General features: G+C 45.6%; 1 protein-coding gene and 1 long non-coding RNA gene across 2 annotated transcripts in view; one reads left to right on the top strand and one right to left on the bottom strand.

The window, feature by feature from the left end:
- LOC129384308 (uncharacterized) overlaps positions 1 to 5,487 on the bottom strand; it is a 32,537-nt gene extending 27,050 nt beyond the window's left edge. The window contains exons 1-2 of the long non-coding RNA XR_008612040.2: positions 4,812 to 5,487; positions 1,641 to 3,259 (exon numbers count right to left, since the gene is read on the bottom strand). This is a non-coding gene — a long non-coding RNA (uncharacterized lncRNA). The remainder of the gene's footprint in view (positions 1 to 1,640; positions 3,260 to 4,811) is intronic.
- Positions 2,184 to 16,347, top strand: LOC129384307 (uncharacterized). The gene is made up of 3 exons (XM_055069574.2): positions 2,184 to 2,267; positions 5,953 to 6,159; positions 13,338 to 16,347. Exons 2-3 carry the CDS (start codon positions 5,967 to 5,969, stop codon positions 14,168 to 14,170), a joined length of 1,026 nt encoding a protein of 341 aa, XP_054925549.1. The 5' UTR covers positions 2,184 to 2,267; positions 5,953 to 5,966; the 3' UTR covers positions 14,171 to 16,347.
- The last annotated feature ends 168 nt before the right edge of the window (positions 16,348 to 16,515 follow it).

Genomic DNA, 16,515 nt, shown 5'->3' with positions numbered 1-16,515 from the left:
TATGGTACCCTACCAGACAGTGACAGTTATTAAGTGTCAGCGAAGAATCCGTTGACCTTTATGTTTGGGTGAGGATTAAATGATCTCTAACGAGAATGGGCAATGAAAAATCTTGCATTTAGAGAAAAAAAAATTACACTTGGCACAAACGGAACTGACATGGCCAGGAAGCTGATAAAGGGCAAACTGACGGAACTCTTCTGGCCAGCGTCGTCGGTGCTTGGTCAGAAGTTGCAGGTGCATCTGAACACGAAGAATTTCTAGAAAGTGCTTTTTGAGTTACCTGGATGACTCGGCCAAATGTCTGTGCTGGTGGAATGGTGGCTGAAGCTCTTTTCAGTATTGACACAGTCCTTTACAGACTTGATATCCAAATTCTTCTGTTTTCGCTTCTTTGTTCATTGTGTAAAAGCCTTGCAAATTCGGCTCCAGCCCCTTCCTGTTGGTAGATGGGAGCTCCTGCGATGACCAAGATGTGCTTGAAATAGACTCTGTAGGGGTAGAACAGTGACACATGAGATACAGCACAGATTGGCCAAACGCATGCAGTGTTTTCTTTGATGTTCGAACCAATTATACTGAACCATAAATTTGAAGAAACATTCATATCTACTGCAAACAAATGACATGTATCTCAAGACATGCAAGCCAATACAGCATATATCAAGCATTATTTATTTCTGAACCGGGTGTTGTTTACCTTGTAGTAGCAGCCCAAGTCCACACAATGGCCTTGTGTTAGCAGGCAGCAGCTTTTGTTTAATGCATGGAGTGTGTTGCTTTAAACTGGGTGCGCCCTCATTACTGCATGTCTGGAACAGAAATTTTGACTGCATCAGAAATTGAATAAGCACAATTTTGCAATATAATATGCGAAAACGTGCGACATATACATTGTAATGGTTTGCGACTATAGAACACATGCAGATGTACACTGTTCTAGGGTGCTTAAGCAGCATGGTAAATAATTATTGTTACCCTCTGTAAAATCGATGTCTGCCTAACTACAATGCATGTCAACAGCTTAAGTATTATTAAGGTCACAAATGAGAACATTTGTGCGCTGGTTTATACACTAGAAGAGCTTGTGAAACCACTGCTGGTTTCACAAGCAAATGAGACATGAAGCTATTAGAAATGATGCATTCTTTTTCTGCGTGAACGTGATGCACCGCTTCACTACTGCAAAAATAAATGTCCCGAGGTTAACCAAACTGAACAGCAAGAACATTTGAAACCAACAGGTACAAAATAAGGGTGATTTATCATGCGTGCAACTGTTTGATACATTCAATTCAGTACTTGAGCTTCAGTTTATCAAAGGGTTATTCGGTTCTGTGAACGAAAGAAGTTCCCGGCGGACTCGAAAAAAAAAAAATATTGATAAGGCTACTCAGTCACCCATGGCCACGGCTACAATGAGATGAAAAATGTGACGCGCGTTCTGATACCGCTTTCTCTTTCGTGAATATGTGTATAATGATGGCATCGCAATTGAAAGTTTACTTAGGAAACAGCAACGGAGGGTCCTGACTGCCCATATGTAATGCAGCATCTAGTTCGTTAACTTCCCTCCGCCTGTAAGTTAACGAGACGAATACATTACATAGCTATTGAAGCAGCGATGTTAAACGACTCACCGGTATTGCTGTCCCCAGTTGCAGCAGGACCCGGTTCCCATTTCGATGCAGACTTGTTCCACATGACTCACGACTAAAACCTAGCTTTCGGGCTTACACCCCAAGTTAAATAACGCGAGATATCGAAGCGCAATAAACAGTTTTAGCATAAAATAACCAACCGACGTACAAACCAAAGAATCCGTACCTGCCGTGCACGCGAACATACCGGTAAAAATTTGAAATTCTGGCCAGAGGTCACGTGGGAGGTCGATGATGCTGAACACTATTTTGTGTTTAAAATGGCAAAAATCAACAAAGTTAGTAAAAAAAAGTACAGTGTAAAAATAGCAATGATAATTTTTTACTTTTTGTCATGTAATAAAAACGCTTCGATTACTGTATAAGAAAGTTTGTAGGTTAAAATTGCGCTTACTACGGCGCCACTAGCGGGAGATAATGTGCTCACGAGGGAACCTTTTTAATTGGTCTACTATGGCTGTTTCTTTAGCGGCGCCGTGCAGTCGATTTTTTTCGTTCTCTGTCGCAATTTCCTTGAAGTTGAGAGTGTTCGGGTCGTACCACCACCATTGTGGAACGCACAGTTTCCTTTCTCCAATGTGCTACCGCAACGCATCTGGAAAAAAGGTGAGAGTAAAGGCACGTTCACACCGAAAGCGGAGCGTCTATGCGGACAAGCGGATTTTCAAAGCGGCGCGGCGGCGAGCGCCCGCGCTTGTTCTGACCAGCCGCGTTGTCTCGCTGTCCGCGCCGCCGGGAAGGCGGGGCATCTCGCAATATCTTTAACAATTTCAGGGACGTGCCGCCATCTCGCGGAACTTTGGGTTTGTACGCGCACTTTCGATATTTATTTTTTTTTTCGACGTTGGTTGGCGCGCTCCCGTCCGCTATAGACGAGAAAACCATGGCCAGGCGGCGCTACTGCGCCTCCTGACAGCGCCCCCAATGTGGAAACGTGATGCAGCGCGGTCGTGCCGTGGCGCGGTCTCCGCTTTGTTTACACCGGTTCGCCCGCGCGTTTCTTCGCTGCTCGTTCTCACGGCGCTCAGTTTTCGACGGCGGCAGATCGCCTGCTTGCGCAACAGCGACGCAGAGATTGCAATGCGGTTTCAAGAAGGCTGCCGACGCGGACAGATTCTTTCGTGGCGGCAACCTCACGAAAGGGGAGCGTCTGCTTCCGCACGTGTACGGCGTTCAACAAATCGTGGACGGTGATGTGACAGTGAAAGCCAAGTGCGTGTCACAGGTGTCCAAGATCGTATACGATGTCGATTTAGAGGTATACACCAAGTTCAGAAGTTTAGCCACTTTATTTCTATATGATGCAGGCACAAAGCGGTCATGCATACTTGCAGAGATGTGGAGGGACGGTGACGATTGCCGTTAGTTTCCTCGGTAACTGAGTGCGCGCACACGGCTGCTCTCATTTTGTGCTTCCGCCTTTTGCTGCTAAATTTCTTGGCTGGAGCATTAGTAAATTACACGTTTGTGTTCGTTCTGATTTGCGCGGAGCTGTCAGCGAACAACGGCAAGCGTTATCGATGTCTTCGCTTCGCAAATCCTGCTTGTTTTTGTAAATTCGCATGCTTTTGGATGGCTCCCAGGGAGTGTCATCAGCACTGCGAGCACAGAAAGAACACATGTATTAGGCACAAATGAGCATGGAACGTTACTAACGAGAAAGACCATCTTCCCACCTTCAACAACGTGGCCTAGCCTATAGCTCATTATACCCTCTCAGGCTTAGGTTCAGGCAAATCACAAATTAAGCTGTTTTTGGCAAACTGTACATGCCTTTAATACATGGTGATTCGGAGATGCTAGTGCCTGTAACTTCTGATGCCTATTTCTTGCCGCAATAACGTCACTGCGTGGCACGAAGAGAACTGCATTATAAAGCTAACGCAGTAATGTGGGAAGTTGGGCGAGTTGGTGATTAATCATCATACCGCGTTGGTGAAGCAGCGCACTGACCAGTACAAATAGGAGAGACACAAGCACAGCGAGTGTCTTGTATTCATGTGTGTGTCTGCCTTGTCCTGGTCAGTACGCTGCTTCACCAGAACACTAAAGCAGTTTCCTTCCCAGGATGCACGAAATCCTAGAACACAACAGCCAAAACACACATCTGCTCAAAATTAACAATTTAAATACTACATAGGCGCATATTGCTTTGAATCATGCTGAAATAAATATTTAGTGTATATCACGCCTTATTCAATGCAGATGTTGGAGTCATTGCAACTCATCGCATTAATCAGCAAGGTGCGTTTTCACTGCTAATGAGGATTGGCTCGTACAGACTGCTCCGCGAAATGAACCTAGACCACGTTAACAGGCCTTAGGACCAACAGCACGAGCGCAAGCATTAGAGATACATGCCTCACCAAAGCAAATCTAGTGCCTCGTCGGGCGAACAGCTAAAGTAAGCTTGCACCGATGGCCGGCTACTACAGGAAACGAAGGTTTTTGGCAGGAAGAGTGAATCAGCAAGAATGTGCAAGGTGGTAATTACCTTAAAGCAAGCTTGGATATTGTGAACTTAGAAAGCATGGCCAAACAACAAACATAACGCGCACGTCTCGATCGGCTGCTTTCCGATCTGCCGCTTACCGACGCACGCGACGACCGCGGCTTGCATTAAATGCTGTCTGCTATCAGACAAAACTAGCGCGCGTCCCCTTTCGTTACCTGCACAACTAGTAAATTAAGTTGCAGCGTTTGGAAAATGGAAATAATTCTCTAAAGCTCGTCCATGCCGATTGCGAGTGAAGGCACAGTAGAATCAAATAAATTCGGGGGTTTTAACTGCCAAAACCATGCAAAACCACTAAATCATTATGAGGCGCGCTGTAATGGTTAGTCTCAGGAATACTTATTACCTCCGGGGGTTCTTTAACGTGCACAAAAATCAAAGCACGCGGTAACAAGGGCGTTCTTGCACTTCGCCCCTATCAAAATGCGGCCGCTGTGGCGGGGAATCGAGCTCGCGTCGTCAAGCTCAGCGTCGCAACACGCATGCATTTACCGCTAACAAGCAGCGGATGTCAACACAATTCAACAACGCGGCATGACTAAACAAACGGTTGGGCGCTAAAAACAGGCATATCACTATTCCGTTTCATCGAGCAGCCGCGATATTGCACGCGAATACGAAATTATGGTGCTTACTTGACTCGGCGCACTGCAATTATCCATGCTTGTCGTCTGACCTTCTCGTACCACTTCCCCGGAAATCTGTAGAATTTCACGGGCGGCGTTCGACCTTTCGTGTTTTCGAGGCTGTTATGGCAATCAACAATACAGCAGTATTGCGTGCCACCTTTCCTGGCTGATGAGGTCGCACTCGCCATCGCAAAAACAACGCGCCCGAGCCAGCACGAGCGCTCCCGCCGAACAGATCACGGGCGCACGCTCGCGCAGCGACGACCCTCGAAACTTCCATCGGTCCGCTAGGGAGCATTCGGCGCTGGTGCCGCGCGGGCGAACTTTAGGTTGCCTCGTCTATGTACTTCTGCAAAATGATGAGCTCAGATGAAGAAGACGAGATCATTGGCATTTTACTCGCCACTTGTAGAGTCGCTTTTCAAGATTTGTTACAGCGCAACACAAGACAAAGACAAAAGAAGGCATAAAGCGACGACACGGCGCCGTGCCGTCGTTTTATAGCTTCTTTTGTCCTTGTCCCAACCAACTGGCCCAACATGCCGTTTTGACGCTTTTCAAGAACAGAAGCGAAAAGCGCAGAGAAAGACATTCGTTTACATTGGTTCACCAGCGCTTCCTCAGTGTCGGTTACTGATTGGCTGCGGCCAAAGCGGCCAACTTGTCCGCGCGGAAAAAATCGGTCCGGGCGCTATCCGACCAAGCGGCCGCGTATTTTCCGCAAAGCGGAAAATCCGCAGCCACTTGGCCGGATCCGCTTGTCCGCTCCGCCTTCGGTGTGAACGTGTCTTAAAGCAGTATGGAGATGCTTTAGGTGAGAGTACATTTAGGAGCTTTGTACGATATTATACAATTACCTATTCTTTTGCTGACACTTGCGGGAAAGTTTGCGAATTCGTGCTGTGTAAGATGACCTCAAAATGCGAGCTAGCGCGCAACAGTTGCCGAAGTCTCGCAGAGGTTGCAGATCCACCTATTCGTGCACTGCTGCAGTTCCTTTGCGCTGTCTTTAGTTGAAACAGTGTCACTGTTAGCAATGTGCAACACATGTATGTTAAGTAGCGATGTAAAAAAAAGGTGGCACCTCCTATGCGCCAACATATACATATGCACTGAACTGTTAGTGCTTGCCAATTATTTTTTGCAGGCCTCACAAATGCGATGAGCCTAGTTGAAAGTATCGCTGCCAAAATGGTGTACCACTCCCCTTCAGAGGCCATCGTTCATCTTGAGGTTGGCACGCAGTGCAGCTTCCCTCTGGCTGACAAGTCTGTTGGGTGCTGCTTCAGAGCAGGCAGCGAGTCAAGGAGTGTGCAGACTACAGAGACTGTAGATAAGTCGAGCTACACCTCAGGTGGGCATGCCCGGCACTTCTCTTACATTTGTTTGCTTGTGTGAGTTTGTGGTAAATAACCACTTCTGCCTGGCTTGGTATCACCTGTTCAGGTGTGTGTGACATTCTGCTGCTGAGGACATCTGAGCTGGTTTGTGATTCTTGTCTGCATTCTGATTGGGGGCAAAATGTAAAAATACTGCTCTATTGAGCACATTCAAGCACCTTAGGGGGTAGAGCTTAATCCAGAGCCCTTTTGCCTTGGTGTTGTTATAGCTCTTACGTTGCCTTAGGATAACATTAAACCCAGTGAGTTTCTTAGTTATGCCTAAACCAGTATATTAGTGTAAAAACATGAATATAGATGAATGCGGAGTGTAAGTGACCACTGTGTTTGAGGTGAATAAAATTAAAACAAAATTCTTTCATGCAGTTAACTGCAACACATACTTTGTTTTATCAATATACTCATTCACTGAGAGAGGTGATAACTGCACTGGAACTGTCGGGATTCTCGTTCTGAGATACCTTTGAGTCACGACATTCCCGCAGCACATGACTAAGCAATACTACACATGCGCAACACTGCCATCAGGCAATGACGAGCAAGTACTGGGCATCAGAGGTGCACGCCAGCTATCACTTCAGCCGACCTGTAGGTCTTTTCTGGTGACTGCTGGGCGTAGTCGTTTTGATCCTTTCCAGTTGAAGGCAGCTTCAGTTTTTTTGCAGTGTTTTCAGACTGTAGTGGTCGACGAGGCCTCTTTTGTACCACCAATTTATCTCGGAGGACAGTTGTTCTTTTGCAGTACCCTTGTTACAATGTGCTAATACCTCATCCACCTTTGCCAACGCGAAAAGTCAACCTTTTTCATTTTGAGAGGCGAGACACTAGTGTGGCAACTGAATTGCCTTTGCAAAGAATTCAATCTGCATTCATCAGTAGAACTCATGCACAGTGCTTTCAGCGAAATTCCACCACAATGTTTTCGCATTCGCTGTCAACAAGGTAGCCGTTGAGCATCAAAGTTTCCAGTTAAAATCAACATTTGCACTGTTTCTAATTGTGTTCACAGAAACCGGACGGTGCACTGCCGCAATACTGCTGTACACTTTTACCTATGTTATCGCATTGTTTGCAAATGCAATAATGAAGTCAAACCTGGAGGTGGTACTCTTGCACCCGTAGCTATATTAAGACGCTTGCAAAGTTGGCATGTTGGCCACAGGAACAACAGAAATGATGACTCTCTATTTTGACTACTACAAACAGGAAAGCTTCCTTATTTTGATTCACAGTATACATGGCAAACAGAGGAAGCATGTGCTAAAGGCATTTCCCAGCACGTGACCCAGGCCCAGCCTCTCCTTGGTAATTTAGTCGCATGCTGTTGGAGCATAATATTTGCGAAATGGCTTACATAATCTTTACAAGCACCAAGTAAAGTTCGTATCTGTTCTTTGTCGCAGCGTAAAAATAATAAATTCGCTGACTGATTTTTCGAACTCTGCCATGGTACCACAACACGCTCTATAGCGTGTAACAACGACCAAAGTTTTTAATCTTTCATACTGTTGTCGTTCGATTTTCCAGACTCTCTCTTTAAATTGCAACTCAAAGGCTGCCGAAAATGCAAACAACATCCTAGAACTCGCTCAGCGCAACATACAAAGGAAGAAACAAGCTGAGCCGGCCAGATAAAGGAACAGAGTGCTGACTTCTAACTGGTTTATTACAATGTGCACTGGGCTATACAGGGACACATAGGAATTCACTGTTGCGACTGTGGATGTAAACCGAATTTTTATCCGTGTGAAGTGCTAAAAAAGCACCGATCACAACTTACACGGGAGACAATTGAAGCTGATCTCATAGCAAGGGCTGGCAGCATGTGCGTTAGCGCGCCATCTTTGTGCCTATCTCCACAGGAAAGAAGATTTCTTGATTAGTTTAACCTTGCATGACGAAATTGCGCATTCTGTGACCCATGATGGTGTAGCCTTCTATTGGTGTGACATCTTGTGAGGTATTGTGATGATTTGTCCTGATGCTTTCTTGTAGGTATATATTTCGTGCAACTCGCTAATAAACCAGCTGGAAGTCAGCACTCTGTTCCTTTATCTGGCCGGCTCGGCTTGTTTCTTCCTTTGTATGTTGCGCTGTACCAGTTCTAGAATGCAATACACACTCGCCCAATCCTGAACCCTTGCAAACAACATCGCCATCATTTTGTTTTTCTGCCACCTCAAACTTGCGTTGCACGTATCTCGCATGCCAGTTCAGAACTACCATTTCCGTTACCTCTATAGCAGGCATCACTTGCTGCACCCTCCCACAAGGCTTCACGCTGTCATTGCTGTCAGCGCCTGTCAGTTGCATATGGTGATTTGTACTATTCGTATTGCCTCTAATGTACACTGTGGTTTGCTTTAGATGCATTCTGCAATGCTAGGCTCAGCCGCTTAAACAACCAATTCTCTGTAGTGGTTTCATTGGCAGCTGCTACCAATGGTGCTGACACCACCTTCGTCATCTGCCTCCAACTTGGCAAAAATTTTGAAGTGAGGCAAATATAGGAGACTGACGATGAAAAAGAAGGCCACCGTTATCAGGCAAGTGCAAAGTGGCCAATCGCAAGCGGATACCTCATAGGAGTTTGAAATGTCGAAGCAGACAATATCAGACTATCAAAAAGAAGTTGAAGATTTTAGAAGCTGGTCAAGTAATCTGATGGATCCTGACAGAAGAATGTTAGCCAAGGTGTCCACCAAAACCTTCAGGAAGCTATTCTGATGTGGCTGAAAGCCATGATCACCAAGCAATTGCCGGTGTCCATGACATTTGAAGTCATAAGGCAGAAATCTTGGTGCTTCACACAAACAATGCGATTTTTAAATTTAGTGATGGCTGAATTCAAAATGTCAATGTCCAAGATTGACAATGGCCCATCTTTGACACTGACCCCAATGTTCACGCAAACTGCACTGTTCTCAATCGAGCCACTTATGGATTTTAAGCACACTAAATTATTCCAGCCACTGTTCGTGCTGCAAGATGTGGGAAACCTTGTCTGACTCAGTCATGTGTGCGTCAACTTTGTGGCACAGAGCCAAGACGTCCTGAATGTACGTGACATAGGGCTCTGTTGACATCTGCACATGGCCGGAAAGCGCCTTCTGCGGGGCAAGTTGGCAACCGTAAGGGTTGCCGAACAAGTCTCGGAGATTTGGCTTAAGTGAATCCCAACTGGTGAGCTCATCTCTGTGCGTCCGAAACCAAACTCGAGGTGTGCCATCAATGTAAAAGTCTACGTTGGTGAGCATGATACTAGGGTCCCACCGGTTATTGCGGCTGACGTGTTCGTACAGGCTGATCCAGTCCTCGACATATTCTCCATCTTTGCCCAAGAATATGGCAGGATCACGGGGAGCGGGGAGAGTGATGTAGGTCGTCGAAGTGGCAGCAGGTGTCGGAGCCGGCGGAGTCGAGTTGTCGTCGCCGGGAGCCATGAAGGAAGGCTCGACGTACCGTCCACTGCGAAGCTCCGTGATGAGGTACAGGGAACGTACCTAGTCCTCCTTGCTCCGCAAACGAACCTTTCCTTTGTCTCATGCGCTTCCTAACACGCAGTAATTATAAACGAACAGCACATGAACCTAACGAATAAATGAACAGTTAGTGACTCCTCACATTTAGGTTGTCAGGTAGCCACGTCAGATGTGGTCGAGAGAAAGAAAGAAAGCGCGAACCTGCTGGTAATGCCTACCAGAACTCTTGGAACATGTGATCGTGCAGTGGGCGATGGCTAGCCTCTTTCTTGCACCTACCAACAAAAGAAAATGACAGCCATGGTCTAAGCCGAGCGTTGAGGCTCCCTACCTTTGGGAATCAGTACAGACATTTCGAGTTGGGCATCGCAGTCACCGCAACACGTCATCAGCGGATGTTGCATTTGCACTAGATTTCTGGCGCCGCGTTTTGGTTTCATGCGGGAAAAAAATACTTCATTTTCGCACGCTGCAGGGCTTTACGGAGCGACTTTTTCTTTGCTTTAAAAACTAATACGGCACCCTCGTCTCCGTGGCTACAAACTTGCCATTGGCAATAACTGCAGATAGTCGCCAATTAAACATATCGTTGTGTAATTTTAGGTAATTAACTATGTAATTACATGTTTCTCATAATTTACTTTCCGCCGAACTTGAAAGCTTGCTCTTTAAGAGAATTCCTATTTTTCTTGAAAAACTTACCTTTAGGATTTTTTGAATGTGTTCGCTGAAACACCCTGTATCTGTCGTTCCTTAGGGCACAGTAAAATGGACTGGTTCTCAGTGTCCTTTCCCAGAAGCATGGGGGCTTTGACTGCTAATGTCTTCTATGAATCTGTCGCTCCTTAGCACACAGTAAAATAGACTGTGGCTGCGTAATTTACAGCTCAGCCAGACATTCATATCTCCGGCGATCAGATCCAGTTCATGATCAAGGGCTACACCTACCAACAGGTGCCTATAGGATATCGCTTATTTCCCGTTTGTACTCTTGAGAGTAATGAGCCACCCTAGGAACACAGAAGAATGCAGCACATGCTTAGCTGCATTCTCAAAGTTCTTTCCTCTTACTCCCAGGTCACCCCCAAATACTGGGGTGCACAAAAGCTTTCAAGTTTCTTGACAACAAAGAGAGAATTTCCCGCGCTACCATGTAGTATATTGTGATGAACTAGATAAGACCGTGAGGGTGATCTCACTGTTTCTCATTTGTAAATGTATGACCAAAGCTATAGGCAGAGGCTACAAGGCTACGAAGTTCGGCAGCAGCACCTTCCTTTTGGAGCTCCACGATAGCAGTATGAAAACACTTGTCCTTGTCGCCTTTTTAGTGTTCGGTGTCCACTTTTCCGTTTGTCACTTCAGCATGGAATACCAACTAGCCCGGTCTCGCACCCTGTTTCAGTATTAAAAGCTACGTAATCTAGTTTGTTTTGGACAAGTCCGAGTTACGGTCACCCCTCAGCATATCATCAACACCATCCGAGGAGTAATCTGAGACGATAACATGATGAAGCTCACTGAGGAAGCGCTTTTGGAAGGACTGAAAGAACAAAATGTGGTTAACTTCAAACAAATTTAGACGAGGCGCGACGCAAAATAAATTCAGACGAAACATATTCTTACCTTTGGATCAAGTGTGCAGGGGTGGGACTCCACTTGCGCCATTTTGATACAAACATAAATTCCTGCGCCAAACTGTGTTAGACATGAAAAGTACAGCTGTTCACGTTCCTCACCCCATGCGACTCTGCTGCCTGCACAGTTTCTCACAATTTTCGCGCTTCTATTACGACTTTTCAGTGCTTCCGGCAAGCTGTCAGAATGGCCAAAGTGATTGTATTGAGTGTGCATTGGAATACAGGTGAGCGCGCTGAACTGCGCAGTGCGTCCTATAGCCGAGGTGCAGAAGAATGAAAAGTAGGCAGAGGGTATTGCAAACCAACTAGATATTAGGGAGGCGCATGTTGCAGAGAGTCCAGAGGGTGGGCATCTCTTTCGCAAAGGCTGGTATAGCATAAAACTATTCCAGTCTCTGTTAATGCTCATATGAGCGAAGTCTGAGCCATTGTGACCTATCATGAAGGCAAATGGCAGATCTGGAATAAAAACATATTGGAATAATATTACAGTCTACCAGAAGTTGAACATAAGGTTCTTTGGAATCGCCCTGGTTTATTAAGTAAAAATACTTTTAAAAAAATAGTAGGTTTGCCCGAAAGGCGACACATTGATTGCAATAGCAAATTAGGAGGCAGCTATATGAAGTAAGAATAGTAGTTTTATCAGTTGCATAAAATTTTAATCATTAGCTTACTAACTAAATTAAGAAGGTGTGACGTGCGCAAGCAAACATGAACACCTCTTACTCGATCACCACGCACTCTCATTGAAACGCTGGAGTGAGGAAGCGCACTAACAGCTGTGGGCGAATTGACTTTCATGCTGCCTCGCTTCAACGGAAACTAAGCAGTGAAAATGTAGTGTACACGAAGCTATCAGCACTCAGCACTTGCCTCTGTCCCCTCCACAGATTGCCTTCAAAATAGGGTGCGTGTTGCCACACTTGCCACGTGATACGCAGGGGCCACCGAAGTAGAATGCTGACCCCCCCCCCCCCCCCGGGCTTGTGAAATTTGGCATGAGCACGCTTCCCCTACAGCTTGGTGGCCCCACGGTTCTGGTTGGCTAAATGTGTGCTTAGTGTGTGTATCATTGCACATGTCATGTTGTATGAAAGCTGTGGCCAATGCATGCATCACTGGACTGTGCAGTCAGTGGGCAGGAGGTGGCGTAACGTCATAAGTGTATAAAATAAGCATTAATCTCTAATTTAATGGTGCTGAGCAGTCCTTCAAGTTATGAATTCCTCGCGAGGAAGCATTGAAACACTTGGTGCATTTCGATGTGGCCTTACTGAGGCGCAGTTGGAGCACAAGTAAGAGCTTGCGCAGACAAGGAACGCATAGAAAAAAATTCACTAAGTGGACTGTAACGCTTTCATATTCCCGCATGTAAGCCGTCGTGGTGCCTGTGCCAAATTTTCTTAATCTCCCAGAGGTATTGCTTATATTTATTCTGGGTGACATTGAAAGGAGCTCTGGGTTTTACGTGCTGGCGGATTATACACAGAAAAATAAAGCATGTGCTAGCTGGCTCTTTACAATCTCAACTTACAAAGATGTTACCGAAGTTACAAATGTGATCAAGAAGAAACCCATTAATGAGGTCTTATGAGAAAGTTGTCGTGCCGGTGAACCAAAGTTTTGCAAATGCCAAATATGGCCTTTAAACCTCGAGTGCTTGTTGGAGATAGGAGAGCAAGCTGGGTTGGAACTTTTTGATGCTGTCCTCTAAGGATCGTAGAAATCTGTGAATGTTTTCAAACACTCCAGCTTCTCTCACTTAGTACTTGTTTACTTTTCTGAAAAATAATTTATATGCGTGTACTTCACAAACAGTCATGAAGCATTCAGGTGCACAAATATTAAGTATATAAAAAAGGACCACTCAGCTTCATTTGTTCCACCACTCCTAAAGCACCCTCAAGACCTCCCAAATGAAAAAAAAAAATAAAGCTCATCATTAGCTTTAGTATCTGTGTTCTCTCTTTTGCATTTCGTAATACTACTTTTGTTTCATTTGTACAGCATCCAGGCCTTCTATTTCTCCATCAACAGCCAACAGTGAAAATTCACAGCAGGGACGCCTCCAACAAGACCATTTCTGTGACTATGAGGCTGGTAAACTGTTTCGTCTGGAAGCACATGGTAGGGTCTCTACTGGCGAGCGTCTGTTTAAGTGCGATTTGTGCCGTAAGAGCTTCTCAACAAGAGACTACCTGAAAAGCCACATGCGCACCCACACTGGTGAGAAGCCATTTCAGTGCCCTTCGTGTCCTTCCAGCTTCGCATTAAAGGGCAACCTGACAGCCCACCTGCGCATGCACACAGGCGAGAAGCCTTTTCAATGCCCTTCATGCCCTCAAAGCTTCTCGCAAAAGAGCGTAGTGAAAAGCCACATGCGCACCCACACTGGTGAGAAGCCATTTCAGTGCCCTTCATGCCCTCAAAGGTTCTCACATAAGTCCAGCATGAAAGCCCACCTGCACACCCACACGGGCCAGAAACCATTTCAATGCCATTTATGCCCTCAAAGCTTCTCCTATAAATGCAGCATGAAAAACCACTTGCGCACCCACACAGGTGAGAAGCCATTTCAGTGCCCTTCATGCCCTCGGAGCTTCTCGCGAAGCGGCGAAGTGAAAATCCACATGCGCACCCACACTGGTGAGAAGCCATTTCAGTGCCCTTCATGCCCTCGGAGCTTCACATTAAAGTCCAACCTGAAAGTCCACCTGCGCACACACACAGGCGAGAAGCCATATCAATGCATTTTATGCCCTCAAAGTTTCTCGGTTAAGTCCAGTATGAAAAACCACCTACGCACCCACACAGGCGAGAGGCCACTTCAATGCCCTTGATGCCCTCAAGGTTTCTCACATCAGTCCAGTATAATAGCCCACCTACGCACCCACAAAGGCGAGAAGCCATTTCAATGCCCTTCATGCCCTCAAAGCTTCGTGCATAAGCCCAACATGAAAAAGCACTTGCGCACCCACACAGGTTAGAAGCCATGGCAATATCCTGCCATGGAGCTTCTCGTATAAGTCCAGCATGAAAGACTACCTGCAAAACCACACAAATGAGAAGCCATTTCAATGCCCTCTGTGTCCTCAGAGGTTCGCACAAAAGCCAGACCTGAAAGACCACCTGCATGCCCACACAGGAGAGAAGCCATTTGAGTAACCTTCATGCCCTCAAAGCTTCTCGCATAAGTCCAGCATGAAGGAACTCCCATGCAGGCGAGAAGCCATTTCATTGCCCTTCATGCTCTCGGAGCTTCTCATGCAAGTCCAACATGAAGGAACTGCACACCCTTGCAGGCGATGAGCCATTTCGTTGCCCTTCATACACTATGAAATTCTCGCTGAAGAGTGCCATGAAGCAACAAATGAACATTCATATAGGTTACTGACCTTACTGTTCTGCCACCTGCTCCATTTCCTTTGCACTTGCTGATTACTTGAGCAGACATAAGAGGACACAGCACAACAGGCATTGAACTTAGAAATCTATAGATATGGAGAATGCTACAGGGTGTTCTGCTGCATCATATAGGACAAGTGTCCCTATGTGCTCTTAAAAGAGCCCTGGAATGCTTTCTTTGTGTCACCATATTTGCTCTAGATCTATTGTCAGCATGTCATAAGACAAGGAGCAAAAGAAATAATTAAAATCAACCCACACAAACACGTCGCTCTTAAAGAATTTCGAGATATACAAGGAAAACAAGAGTTAGGCTCAACCTCCACTTTGCCATGACTTCATGTTATGACATGGAAAAGTAGCAGCAGGGCGTTGGCAAAAGTCGGCACACTACAGTTGCCAAGTCTGCTCAGCCTATTCATGGCGTACCCATGGCCTCTATGATCTGGTGACTGAACGCAGATGGCATGCATCCCACAACAGACTAGACAGATGCCATTGTAGCCACGCCACCACCGGAGAACAAGCAGCACCTTCGTTCTTTGCTTGGAGCTGTAAACTACTACGGCAAATTCCTGCTTCTTGTGTCCGTGCTGGCCCATCCCTTGTACAGACTGTTGTGTGACGACCGGATGTGGGCATTGACAAGTGCCCACCAAAGATCCTTTGATGGCATCAACGCTGTGCCAGCGTCAACAGAGGTCCAACAGAGCAGCATAGTGACACATCTGGCCACCAAAGAAGGAAATGTTTATTGCCAGAAAATATGACTTTCACTTGAGTGAAACTACAGGAAGGCATCCTGAAAATACCCAAGATCTGGTCATCAGCCGGTCACGAACAAATTCACCACAGAAGGCCATACACAGAAATTTGAGCGCATGGAGTAAACAAAGCTAAACTTACACATGCTCTTCTGACAAATATAAAAACGGATCGGTACAAGTTTATACCTACAGTGTTCTTACTGCTATATCTATCCTTGTTACATCTGGCTGGTACTATCAGTGCAAGTAAATGAGCCGCTGTGTGATAAAACTCCCCAAGAACTTTTTCATAAATGTGGTGTGCTCAGTGCAAGCCATTGCTGGAAATTGCAGATTGGGTTTGTGCAGGCTTTTTACCACTTTAATTATTTAGTCGGCAAATGCACCTTTTAGAAAATCTCTTGAACACCACTGCACACTAAGGCAAAAAATGTGCGACAAGAAGGCTTACATGAACAATGTTCTTGTCCAATTTTTTCTCTGTACCATGTCATGGTGAAATCAAACAAATATTTTGTTACATCGCTGGTTTCGTAAAGTGAGATTTGTCTGTATTTGCATTGTTGCTATCTAGCAGCTTTAGAATGTGTGATATCTTTATTGGCTGTACGTTTGTGAATTTTTCCTACATCTGTGTGACTAATTGTTTTAGCATTGTTCTTTTTTTTTTGCATATGAACTTTTTCTGTTAGGCTCATGTATTCGTTGCCTCTAGGTTCTGCTATGTATGGTGTTGGCTCATCTGATATTGTTCTGTTCATTCTTTTTTTCACAAATAGGTACTCATTTAAAGAGTTTACTTGGCATCAGAGCACAAATAAATGCCGGTGTTTTTTTAGTGTTCATTGTCTGTTCTTCTTAATTTAGTACTGTCATGACAGCATGCAATGCAGTGATTTTAGCATTTTATTGTATTCGGGGCTCCAGGAGAAGTAAAGTGATGGCCAGCAGCTAAGCTCAGTGGGGAGAGAGAGAGAGAGAGATATGGGCCGCGCGCGGGCTTGTGAGAGTGA

This window comes from Dermacentor andersoni, chromosome 8 (assembly GCF_023375885.2).
Source record: "Dermacentor andersoni chromosome 8, qqDerAnde1_hic_scaffold, whole genome shotgun sequence".
Taxonomy (NCBI): domain Eukaryota; kingdom Metazoa; phylum Arthropoda; class Arachnida; order Ixodida; family Ixodidae; genus Dermacentor; species Dermacentor andersoni.
Note: the sequence above shows the minus strand (reverse complement) of the source record. Positions and strands in the feature narration are given on the sequence as shown.

Bases quoted from the DNA above. Each gene is read 5' to 3' on its own strand.
- LOC129384307 (XM_055069574.2), top strand. From the start codon at position 5,967: ATGAGCCTAGTTGAAAGTATCGCTGCCAAAATGGTGTACCACTCCCCT. The intron at 6,160-13,337 runs GTGGGCATGCCC...TCATTTGTACAG, and splicing joins TAAGTCGAGCTACACCTCAG to CATCCAGGCCTTCTATTTCT.